The following is a 12343-nucleotide window of genomic DNA, read 5'->3' as shown; positions in this document are numbered from 1 at the left end:
CTCCTGAGAGTCTGTCTTATCTATTGTGACAATAAATATTTCTTGACTAATAAATATTCATATTCTCTAATAGTCACACTGCCCAACTCTAAAGTGCCCATCACTTCTTCACTTTCTGGTCCTCCTTGTTGACGTCATATGATGCAGTATTTGCAAAGTCTTTGCCTCCACACGTGGCCTCCCCATCAGCTCGTTGAGGGTAAAGGCTCTGGAAGTTCTATTTTTGTCCCTTCTCAAGAGTCACGATATTTAAAGACTCCCAAATGAAATGAGAGAACAAGTGGATTAAATCTCTGTATAGTTAGCTATTACCAACTAATGGGATTCTGTTCCTTTCTTTGTTCCCAGGGTGGTAAAGTGACTTCACCTGCTGCTTCTCCAACATGTCTTCTGAAAACAATTCAGTGTCAGGAGACTTGTCTCCTCCCTCTCCCACAACGTCTGGATTTCCCACACAGAACTTCCCTTCAGCAAAAGAAGATGCCAAGGTAGAGTTAGATAGGGAGAGTTTGAGGGATAAATCTACTCCTGGTAAAACTAAAAAGTCTCTGAAAGGGAAACATTACCCAGGAAAGGAAGAGTATCTGGAGAAGAGAGAGCATTCAAGGCAGGAAGACTATCTGGAGGAGGAAGACGCTCTGGAGGAATATGAGTCCACAGAGGAGGAAGAGTATCTAGAGGAAGACAAGTTTATAAACATAACAGACTACGTGTTTAAAGGAGAGAATCTGAGAAAAGCACATCCATTTCAAAAGCATCTGGGGCAGGGTGAGTATCCAGAGGGGAGGGAATATCTAGAGGAGGAAAAACGTCTAGAAGGGAAACAGTATCTAACAGTATCTTTATAAAGAAGAGCATCTAGAAGTGGGTAAGTATCTGGAGGCAGCCCTCTCAAAAGATGGTCACTCCTGGAAGAAAGAACAAGCCCCAGAGGCAACCAAGCCCAAATTATTAACTCTGTCCATGGTGCTGACAGGTAGGAAGACTCTTATAGGCAAAGTTCTCACAACTCCAACAGCCATGCCCCAAGCACTGTGCCCAAGACGGGGAGACCTCATGAAATAAAGTGCCTGTTTAAAAAAAAAAAAGATAATTTTTATCTTTTCCTTATTGTACCCATTCATTGTGGGTGTTTTAGATACTGAATATAGTATAAATTTTAAAAGAAAGGAAAGAAAGAGAGAAAGAAATTACCATTGATCAGAGATGATAATCACTTTTCACACTTTGGTTCTACCTCCTCAGTATAATTTACTGACTAGTGATATTTTATTCCTTTCTCAGTTACCAGGTTAATAAAGGTGGAGATATATATATAAACATATGTATGTATATGGATCAGAGGGGGGTTTTTTGTACCAGGGATTGAACCCAGGGGCACTCAACCACTGAGCCATATCCTCTGCCCCACTTTTTTAATATTTATTTTGAGACAAGGCCTTGCTAAGTTGCTGAGGCTGGCTTTGAGCTCATAATCTTCCTGCCTCAGCTTCCTGAGCCAATGGGAATACAGGCATGAGCCACCAAGCCCAGCTGCATCAAACTTTATTATAGTGTTTTAACCAGTTTTTAACGTTCCTTTGTTTATATACTAATATGCTGTGGTCATAAATAAATAGTATGTATTTATATGAATATAATTTTATATTTTAAATTTTTAGTATTATTTAGCTTACTTTTCTTTTTTAATCTTTATTTTTAATTAACTCAATAATTGTACATAATTATGGAGTACAACGTGACAGTTCAATGCATGTATTCAATGTGTAGTGATCAGATCGAGGTGATTGGCGAATGTGTCAGCTCTGACATTTGTCCCATCTTTGTGTTGAGAGCCTTCAAAATCCTCTCTATTAATTACTTTTAAATATTCAGTGAATTGTTGTCGAACATAGTTAACCTACTGTGCTATGGAACATTAAAAGTTATTCTTCCTATCCAAAGGACCTCTGTACCCAATAACCATCCTTCTCCACCTCTTCTCCCCCACTTCCTTCCAGACTAAGTCACAATATTTCCAATTGATCCCCTATTATCGACCACTCATTGTTTCTGATCTTATTGTTACTTTTGTAAAACAGCATTTTGGTGAACATATAACTAAGTTTTTTCAATGGTCTCTAATTATTTCCTAGAAGATTTTCCTACCATCTGATAATAGATCAAAAGACCCTGATAAAGACCCTACTATGCTTCTCAGGGTGCCCATTCAAACCCCCAGAAAGAATAGTCTTTCGATGCAGCTGAATATTTGACTTTGGAGTGATGCCTCTTATCCCAGGGCTGTCTCTGCAATTGGCACTACTTCCTTGAGTAGAATTTCACCATTTGGCAACTTCCCCCTTGTGCTGTTCACCAGCAGTGGTTAATGGGATTCACAGAGGTGCATGGGGTGTCTCACCTTGATGTCGTGACTACATGGCCATATCCAACAAGGTACAGAAGCTTTAGTTCCAGGCCATCTGTATCAGCTTAAGTCAAACTAGAAGTAAAACTAAACTATTCTTCTGCATCAGTTCCGCTACCTACTGCAAACATCCCAAGCAGCTTGAATAGTTAGTCCTAAAAATCTGATTCCACACACACAAAAAGCTGGGCGTTCTCAGCAGATATTTTACCTTTATCCTTTTTTGTCTAATCATATGTATCATTCTCCATTCCTACTATCTTCATGAAAGTTGAGTTGTTGTATTGGAGAGGTAATTGCTCTATTGCTGGGAAATTCTTTTCGGTGTGCCTCTACAACTAAGCTCCCTCTTGGGATCCTAATATCCCCACTGTTCAAGTACCAAGTGCAATTCTAATACTGAAAAATAGCATTCAGGGTTTTTCTCTTGCACAGTATGAATCAAGCATTCTTAACATGTCCTTTCTATGTGCTGAATCTTTGTAAATATATTACCCACTAGAGCAGGACAAATACAATGCTGTCAAGTGAATGGAACTGTGTATAAAGCAAAAGCTTTGAAAATAAATGGCCTGCTAGCAAAAATTGGAAAGGCACTGAAAAAAAAAACTGTAGGGGAATGCTAAAATGGATTTAAAGGTACATGGAAGAATGCCTTGGTCTATGCAAACCCAAAGTACCAAGCCAGATTGTACAAAACAGGTTAAGAAGGGGCTTACAAGAGAATTCACTCTTTGAAAGAATTTATAGCAAGGTTTCTTTTTTTAAAAAAAATGTTTTTGTTTTTGTTTTAGTTGTTGATAGACCTTTATTTTATTTATATGCAGTGCTAACAATCGAACCCAATGCCTCACACATGCCAGGCAAGTGTGCTACCGCTGAGCCCCAGTCCCAGCCCCAGCAAGGTTTCTCTCTCTTTTTTTTATTTTTTAGTTTTAGGTGGACACAATATCTTTATTTTACATTTATGTGGTGCTGAGGATCGAACCTATTGCCTCATGCATGCTAGGCCAGCACTCTACCACTAAGCCACAACCCCAGCCCCTCCAGCAAGGTTTCTTTATGTAGAATATTCTTCTAATATCTTTAAGATATAACTTTGTTTTTCCCTTGTTTTGCATCTCAGTGCCCAACAAGAGCACCTTCGTGACCCATAGCAGATGTTCCATACATGCAAATTGAATCAAATTATCAAATTCATTTTATAAGGCCACACATGAGCATACAGAGAGACATTTATTTTAAAAAATATATATGGCTGGGCACAATGGTGCATACCTATAATCCCAGCTACTCAAGTGGCTGATGCAGGTTGATTGCAATTTCAAGGCTGACCTGTGCAACTTAGCAAGACCCTGCCTCAAAATAAAAAGGCTGGGGATGTAGCTCAGTAGTAGAGTACTTATGTAGCATGTGCAAAGCCATGGATTCAATGCTCCATACTGCATGAATTAATTGGCATTTATAGTATGTTCCCTAGAGAAGACAAATAGGCTCCTATCCCTCATTATGATTGGCTGGTTTCCAGATATTAGTGGTGGATCACTATGTTGAGAAGGATTGTGAGGCTCCATCTGGGCTCAGCAGGAAAGAGTGCTGTGCTTGACTAGCAATGTCTGCCACAGGATCAGCCAGTGAAGGGGGAGCATCATTGCCCTTTATTTGCTTACTTAGTGGCAGATGGGAGTCTGCCACATGGGCACATTTTTCTTTCTATCTCTGGAGTTTGACTGCTTAGGTTTGAATGCCTGCTCTCTCCCTCTTTCAAGTTGCATGAAGTTGGACAAGTCACTTACTCTCTCTGTATCTTGGTTTTCTTCACTGAAATTAGCAATAGCAATAGACCTACCTTATTGGATGTATATGAATATTAATGGGGTCAAGTTATCTACAGCATTATGAGCTATGCCAGGTACTTAGCATTTTAAGCCTATGTAAATGTTAGCTATTATTAGTATCATTCCCCTGCTGTTGTCTTTGAATAGCCACACTCCCTGGCAACATTTCCCTACCCTGTGAAATGGACATAACCCAAAGACAAGACAAGAAATAGTGTAGAGGGTATGAGAGGGATCTGCACCCTCCACCCTCTACTCAGTGGCAGGTCAATTCTAGTCATTCCATTACTCTGCACAAATCCAGTTGTCAGACCAACAACCCCCACCCGTCTCTTTCCTAAAGACATGATTTCTTCCATGGCTGTGGAAAAATCCAACAAAATTAGATGTGCAACTAAAATATAAATACAGCATCAATTGCCACTGAATAATCTATAGTCACATTTATCTGACGTCCCCAGGGGGTTACAAATACTGGATGTGGCACGTGAGCGCAAGCCCTGTGGCACCAGCACCAGAAGACCCAGCACATGGTGGGGTTTATGACCTGGGCATGTCCTTTCCTTTCTCAGGGTTTCAGTTTCTCCATGCACAAAAACATCTTTCTTCACAAGGTAATTGGGATGATTAAATAAAATAATATACCTGAAAATGCTCTGTTATCTCCCACACCACATAAAATTGTAAGGTGTGAAAATACTCTTCTGATCTCACGAGAAGGAAGGTGCCAGAAGGAAGGAGTAAACCTACCTGCTGCCACAGAACATGCTGTCAAGAGGAAGGACCCCATGAGGAGGACCCCCACACACACACACACACTTTTTTTTAAACCCCAAGAACTTCCTAATGAGAAATCTGCTCCTTGGCAAGAGACCTCACAGTATGTTGATTTTGATTCATGAAGGTTTTGCCTAATAGTACTTTGAAACATAAAATACGCTGGATTTGGTTTTCTTTGCCTTTGCTAGCTCCTCCTGGAGCCTCTGACTGCTGTTTGTCCTAAATGCTATGACACGATTGTCAATCCAGTTGAGAGTTGATGTCCAGACTGCTATTCCCAGGAGGAAATCTAGCTATTAAGAAAGATGCAAGAAATACTCATAAAGCTGGAGGCGGGGGGGGGGGGGCAGCTGAGTTCTGATGCAGGAAGGCTTCCCATTTGTAGATTTGAGTTGGCAACTGGTAGGGGGGATGCTGGTGACCCAGGGCTGGGCAAATCCAGCCTCCACTTTCTACAGATTCTTGCTGTGTATTCAGCATGTGACCCATCCCAAGGAAGGTCAGGCAACACAATCCAATGGCACAGGGTGTGTATGGTTCATTTCACAGATTCTATCTCCTTTGATGCTCCCAGCCATGATCCCCCATCCCTGCTTTACAAATGAGGACCTGGATTCAGAGGATATGTGACTAGTCCAAGACCACAGGAAATAACAAGACCCAAGACAGTCTCCCCAGCTCTCTCTCCTATCCCAATCACTTCTTTCTCTTCTCCTTTTCATCCTCCTTTCATCCTTTGTTTCTATTTAATAAGCTATGTGCTTATCTTAATTTTCAAAGAAATAATCTATTCTTGCTCATCTCTTTAAAAAGATGAACTGGACACAATGACCCACGCCTGTAACCCCAGTGGCTAGGGAGGTTGAGGCAGGAGGATCGTGAGTTCAAAGCCAGCCTCAGCAAAAGCGAGGCACTAAGCAATTCAGTGAGACCCTGTCACCAAATAAAATACTAAATAGAGCTGGAGATGTGGTTCAGTGGCCGAGTGCCCCTGAGTTCAATCTCCTAAACCAAAACAAAACAAAAAAAAAAGGAAATTTGAAAAAAGTAGAAATACCTCACCCTATCTGCTAACATCCAAATACAGCTAAAGCAAATTCACATTTTAGTGCTTTGTATTCTGTCTCCTACCCTTATCATCTGCATATGTGACAGTGATGGTTGTCATTTTGTGGTAGTGTCTTGTTTTTAACCATCTTAAACATATTATATACCCAGCTCGTATTCTACTTTTATAACTGAGTATTACAGTTTCACCATTTGCCCATGTTGCTTAATTTTTGTAGACATCACACTTTCATAGGCAAGTCATTTCCTGAATCCCATTCTGTCCCATGAGTAAACTCTGGGTAAGTATAATTGTTAAACATTTAAGTTTCAAGTTGAACTGTTTTCATTCTCATTTCCTGACTGCTTCCACTTTGCCATTCTCTATTCATTGAATTCTTGGCATATTTTATCCCAATGTACGTGAAATTCTTGATGTCATACCATCAAGGCAATCAATCAAGTAGTTAAATGATATGAGCAATTTCTTTAAAGTTAAAAATAATTCTTAATATTTTTATATCCTCTGTACCTTGGTCATCTCTGGTAGACAAAGGTCTTTTGTCCCTGAAGAGGGAGGAATTTGTAAACCCCTAAGAGATTAGCAAAAGAAACTCAAATTTCCAAAATCCACAGTTTCTTGAAAATTCTGTTCTTGAATTCTGTCTCGTTTTATAAAGTTCAATCTCATAATGTATAAGACAGAGGTAAAGTGAAACTAGAAAACTGCTATAATTCAAGCCTCAATTTCAGTATCAGGGATTTTAAGAAAAAAAATTAAATACAAAGAAAAATAGTTTTTTTTTTCCTATTCCTGCCAATATTGTCTTTCTGTTATTCTGTTCTTTTTTCCAATAGACTTCAAATCGGTTTATTCATCATTGATCTTATCTCGTCTTAATGCAAGGTAAGAGTCTTTGCGATGGTGTGGGGATGGGTAAGTGAGGTGAAAACTCACACTTAGGAATTCTGTTTGAACCTTTGGAGGACCAAAGATGAGGAGGGATGTGGTACGGCTCCGGAGCAGGTCTCCTGAGAAAGAGGTAGTTGAGCAAGGGGCTTCTGCTCACCCCTGCCACAGAGTTGCTCACAGGGGTGGGTTCCAAGATCAGGGTCCTAGTGCCCAGAACTACCAGAGATAGAAGGGCAGGGCATCCGAGTCTGGAGATAAGAGCTCAACCCACCAGAGACAGCAGAGGGCTCATGGGCAGTGTCTTTGTGTGAGCAGAGAGTGGACAGCCAAAAGGAAGGCGCAGTCTATCCAGGGAAAGAAAAAGGCTGGGCTTGTTTCCAAGGTCAACTATCATTCAGGGAATATTGATTAAATTTCTGTGACAGGACTTGACACACCCTAGACACTCATTATGGAAGACATGAATAAATGCTTTCTATGTGCCCAGCTCTGAAGAAACCAGTATGGGAGCATCCCCAAGCCTTCTGATCCACAGTCCTGGTCCTCGTGTCTCATTCCCTACAATACCTCCCCAAAGCCCCCAAAGACGATCGTGGTGGCAGAGGTGGGCAGTCAAGTGTCTCCACTGGTCAACTGGGTTGACATGAGATTTAAAAAGTGCACAAGGCCAGTTTGGTTTTGGTGAGAAGCAAGAGTTAAATCCCAACTTTGTTGAGTAGGAAAGCCCCAAGGTCAGCTTGAGGGGACTGGGCCTCCTGTTGGCCCGGCAAGGTGGCATCCTGCTCCTGCTCTGCACCACCTCTCTGGTCCACACTTCAGGCCTCCAGAGGCTCAGCCAGGTAGATCTGATTGATGCTAACCACCCCTCAAAGGCCTTGCACATAAAGGGAATAGCTTTTGAAGACCCCTTCACTTCACTTCCTGGCACCCAAAAGCAAGTTCAGTGATATGGCGGTGAAGGGGCCTAACAGTAAAGTGATTGCTTTAAGGTGTCTGTGAACAGGGACTCTGGAGCCACACTGCCTGGGTTTGAGTCTCAGCTCTGGGTTTGAGTCTCTGCATAGCTTAGCTAGCAGTACGTTATAGGGCAGCCACTCCATCTCCTTGTACCTATTTCTCCACCTGTATAATGGAAGAAGAAGAGAGTTCGCCTCATGCGTTGTGAGACAGAGTTGTAACGTGCGGCTAGCACACAGGACAGCCTCTGCCTGTTATTCTCTATTCTGCTCCCACACTTGCCTCGAGCCACTTAGCACATCTAGAACACAAATCATGGTTCCAAGTCAGCTGTATTCCAAGTGATGTATCTATCCAGTCCTTTATTCATATTTCACGGGGAATATTTTCTGTTCCTAAGAGCTCTGAGGATCAGGGAGGACCTGAGGGACCTTCCTAGTGTCCGTATGCTCTATGGCTAGGTCTCTGGGGATAATGTCCTGGTTTTTCCTCACACAAGATAGCTGAGAGACTGAATCCTCCCCGAACCCATTCGGGCAAGAAGTGTTAACATGGGTGTTAAGGCAGGCATTGGGAAGGGGAGCAGCGACAGAGCAAGCATCCTTATAAACAGGAAGGCCACCTGCCACCCCAGACCTGAAGGAGCTCCTCCTTCCATTTCCCCACGACTGCCCAAGTTCCCCCAGGCAAGAGCAGCCCCCTTTCCTGCTCTGTAGCAGCTGAGGAAGCAGGCCTTGAGCAGTCTAAGCTCCCCAGGGGCTGGAATATGATGAGTGCTCCTTGTTCTCTCTCCCGTGTGGATGGAACATGGAGCTCTGTTCAGTCCAAATAGGCCGGGACCATGGTTCTGCTTCCTGAGAACTGAGGCTGCAGCAGAACCCTGGCAGGCACCACAGAGGCCCTGCCATGTCCCAGCCCAGGCAACTATACAGAGAGGGTGTTAGGGAAATGTCCACCAAGATGGCAATAACCAGAGTTCCCTACCTCTCCTCAAGCATAACCCGCTCTGTTTGTTCAACAGCTTTTCAAAGTCCTTTCATGGGGACTGGCATTACCTCTTTGGGTCCCAATGCACACTGGGTGAGTGAGGCAGGACAGACATTATCTTGCTACAAAGGTAAAGAAAAGTCTCTGGTGGCCTGGAGGAGTGACCTGACCTGGCCTTGAGGCCTGGAGCAAAGCAAGAGGTGACACTTGCCTAAGGACGTCACCTGTGTCTGCTTGTTCTTGACCCCTATGGTCACCTAACATAGGACCCAAGCAGCTTGCCCCTAAACCCAGGGCGCCTTTCCAATATTGTGCCCTGAGAATGTAGTGATCTGTGGCCACAGATCAAGGCCCTCCTACTGTCCCTGAGCAGGTGCCTGAAAGACCTGCCTGTACCTGCTACAGACGTGGAAGGGAAAACCCCATCCCACAGTCCCCACCACTAGGACAAGCAGCCTCCTCCTCTCACTCCAAGCCTCAGAGTCCAGCCCTCACCCACTCCTCTGTTCCTGCATCAAGAAATCTGTCCCAGATCAGGAGAGGTCCCACCTGACTTCCCCTATATGAACAATAGCAGATAAGTAACTTAGCGGTTACTCCACTAGTGTGCAAAAGCCGACATGTAAGTTCAGGTCATCTGACACCAAAGTCTGTTTTTTCCACCATCCATAGTCAGTTCTCCTGTATATACTGGACATTTTCCCAAGGGCCTGTTTCTGCCACCTGGGCCAGTAACACATGAAATGATTTCAGGGTCAAATTGCCCCCAAAAAACTCCTCTCAATTCCTTACAATTATAGTTCTTGGGTCCCAGTTAAAAGCCAGAGATTCCTGAGAAAGGACAGAGTATGGATCAGTGTTTGGGGGTTGTCTGTCTTTGATTCTAAGCGTCCAGAGAGGAGGGCTTGTGCCTCATACCCAATGCCCGCCCCGCTCGGGCCCTTCAGAAAACTCTCCTGATGGTGGAGGTGCTCATGGTAGTTCTACTGCAGGAACAAACCTCGGTGCTTGATTTAAACTGCTGTAACACCTTCAGTGGTTTTCCACTCTGCCTTGAGCAACAGTGAGGAAGAAAGGGCAAATGGAATGAACAGGGTTGTGAACCAGGAAGAAGGGGGAATGTTCTAGAATGTTCTGCTGTCAGTGATGGCAGTCCAACCCCGTGGTATTTGAAGGTACCTGGAGAACCTTTCATTTTGTAGTAAGGCGGAAGTTGGCCCCACACGGCCTGTGCTACCCAGAGTGGCACGCAGGCCCAGCGAGTCCTGTCTAATCCTATGGCCTCCATCATCTGTGACTGGCAGAAGTCTGAAAAGCAGCCACCTCCTCCCCAGTCTCCCAGCATGCCATGGACCTGAGTCCTAACCTGGTGTCTGACTAGAAACTGACCACCCCTGTGTTCCCCTCTGACAGGAGCCCAATTGCCAGCACCTCTCAGGCTACCTTTTATTATGGTGTCCCACGTTCTGCCACTATCTCTGCCGACTCGGAACAAGCCGAGGTTTCCATAAGACACCAGGCCAGTCAGACGAAATGGGCCTACGAAAGCAAGTTGGGTAAGGAAGGCTGCACCCTGCTGGGGTCCCATCACCAGGCTCCCTGAGGCTCAGGAAAGAATGGGCTCACAGTGTTTCCTGTGCCTGGGGGACTATGTCCCATGCTAATGGTGTGACACTGCTCCCCGGGTCATCCCACGTCATATATGCAAAAGAAGTTAATTTCTGCATGAGCACTGCCACCCCTTCCACCCGTTCCAGACTCCCTCTGCGCTGAAACAGATGCCCTCCCTCAATCTCCTCCCTTGTAGCTCATCAGTCTTCCTGTCCTTGTTCTACGTGAAACAGGAAATCTTTCCCTCCAGGACACAGGCCATTTCCTTCCCAGATTAGAGACAGGTTCCCTGGTGCGATAGGCCATATCCAGATAATCATGAGAACAGCGAAAGCGACTGAAGTCACCTCAGACTCTGTCTCAGCGTGCGGTCGAAGCCAGCCCTGACTCTGAACCAGGCAAAACCATCTGTACAATGAACTTCCATAGCTACAACTGGGAGAGACACAGGAGAGGGTTCAGCAAGATTGCACTGGGGGTCTTAATTCTCCATCCAATTAAGCCCAAAGGCCCTCCACTCTAGGGTCCTGGGGATGGAAGACTGAACAGCATTTCTCACCATTATTAATCATTTAAGTCTGGCCTTAGTGGGATCGATCCATCACTGATTCACAGATTTATTTCACATCTGTAGTCATGGCAGCAATAAATTAGATTCCCTGGTTGCCTCACCTCCCTGCCCCCAACTGTGCCTGCTAAATTTTGTAGCTCAAATATGGTTAAATGAAATTAGGAGCCAGAAACCCTTTAAGGAAGAACGGAGAGGCCGAGGACAGCCCAAATGAGCCGGTGCATGACCAGGAGTGTTTTACAGGCTAAATGGTTTCAGTTGGAACTTGTGTCAGCATGTGTGCCCTGGTGAAGCCCAAGAACTGGAATCATTTCAAAATCAGGAAGCATGACAGCTGGGGGAAATCTGAGCATTCATCTAGAAATTCGTAAGCAGGACTCTGAAAATCATTTCCTGAGTAATTGCCTATGAAGTGCCAATGCTAAGCTTGAAAGGATGTGAGAGAGGAGAGAGGGGGAAGAATGAGGCTGGATGTGGGAAGGAAAGACTCAGGCCTGTACCTCCCACTGTGAACCCACCCCAGAGAGACCCTGCTGAGACCATTGCTTTATGTGTTGTGTTCACTCATGACCCTTTTGTATTTAAGCCTAATTTGTATAGCTTGTCCTGTCTGTATTTAATTTAGGTTGTAAGTACCACATGTATTTGATCTGGACAGGAAAGTTTCACAGCTGTCTGTCCTACCAAAACTGAGTCCCTTTACAATTCATTGTCTATTCTGCAGACCCCAAGGACTTTGTCCCAGGCCACAGTGTTTCTCCAAGCCCACTGGGTACCCCTAGAAACAATATACCCCTAGAAACAGTTTCCTCTTGAAACTGTCTACATTCCCCATCTGCCCCTCTATGGAAACGGGGGTATACAAGTTTCTGAATCGTGGGCTGGGGGTCACATGTTCTCCTCTGTGCATGAGAAGTTTGTGTCTCTTTTCTCTTTGGTGTGTCTATAGTCACTTCATTACTGTGAACCTTCAGAGGGTGAGGGAAAACCTTGCCTTTTGCTCTTACAATCATTACAGCAGAAATCAAAATTAAGGAAAAGCAAGTCCCTAAAACTCATGGAAATTCCTTTCCCTTCCTGCTTGTGGCTTACAATTCATCTTTCTGGAGAGATTTGGTGGTAATAGGTTCGTGATTATGTCTAGTCTGTGGAATGGAACCAGTATGATGGAATGACAAGGCACAGGTATATTTAGCAGCTCTCAGAGCCTGGGTCACTGCCTCAAAGGCAGG

The 12343-nt window shown here is 44.2% G+C and overlaps 1 protein-coding gene across 1 annotated transcript in view; it reads left to right on the top strand.

Moving 5' to 3' along the window:
- Positions 1-383: 383 nt before the first annotated feature.
- The window catches only part of Erich6b (glutamate rich 6B), a 49967-nt gene continuing 38007 nt past the window's right edge, over positions 384-12343 (top strand). Inside the window, exons 1-3 of the mRNA XM_034635996.2 lie at positions 384-768; positions 6931-6979; positions 10343-10485. Coding sequence (XP_034491887.2) covers positions 384-768; positions 6931-6979; positions 10343-10485 — 577 coding nt within the window. The remainder of the gene's footprint in view (positions 769-6930; positions 6980-10342; positions 10486-12343) is intronic.

This window comes from Marmota flaviventris, chromosome 4, assembly GCF_047511675.1.
Source record: "Marmota flaviventris isolate mMarFla1 chromosome 4, mMarFla1.hap1, whole genome shotgun sequence".
NCBI classification, from domain to species: domain Eukaryota; kingdom Metazoa; phylum Chordata; class Mammalia; order Rodentia; family Sciuridae; genus Marmota; species Marmota flaviventris.
Note: the sequence above shows the minus strand (reverse complement) of the source record. Positions and strands in the feature narration are given on the sequence as shown.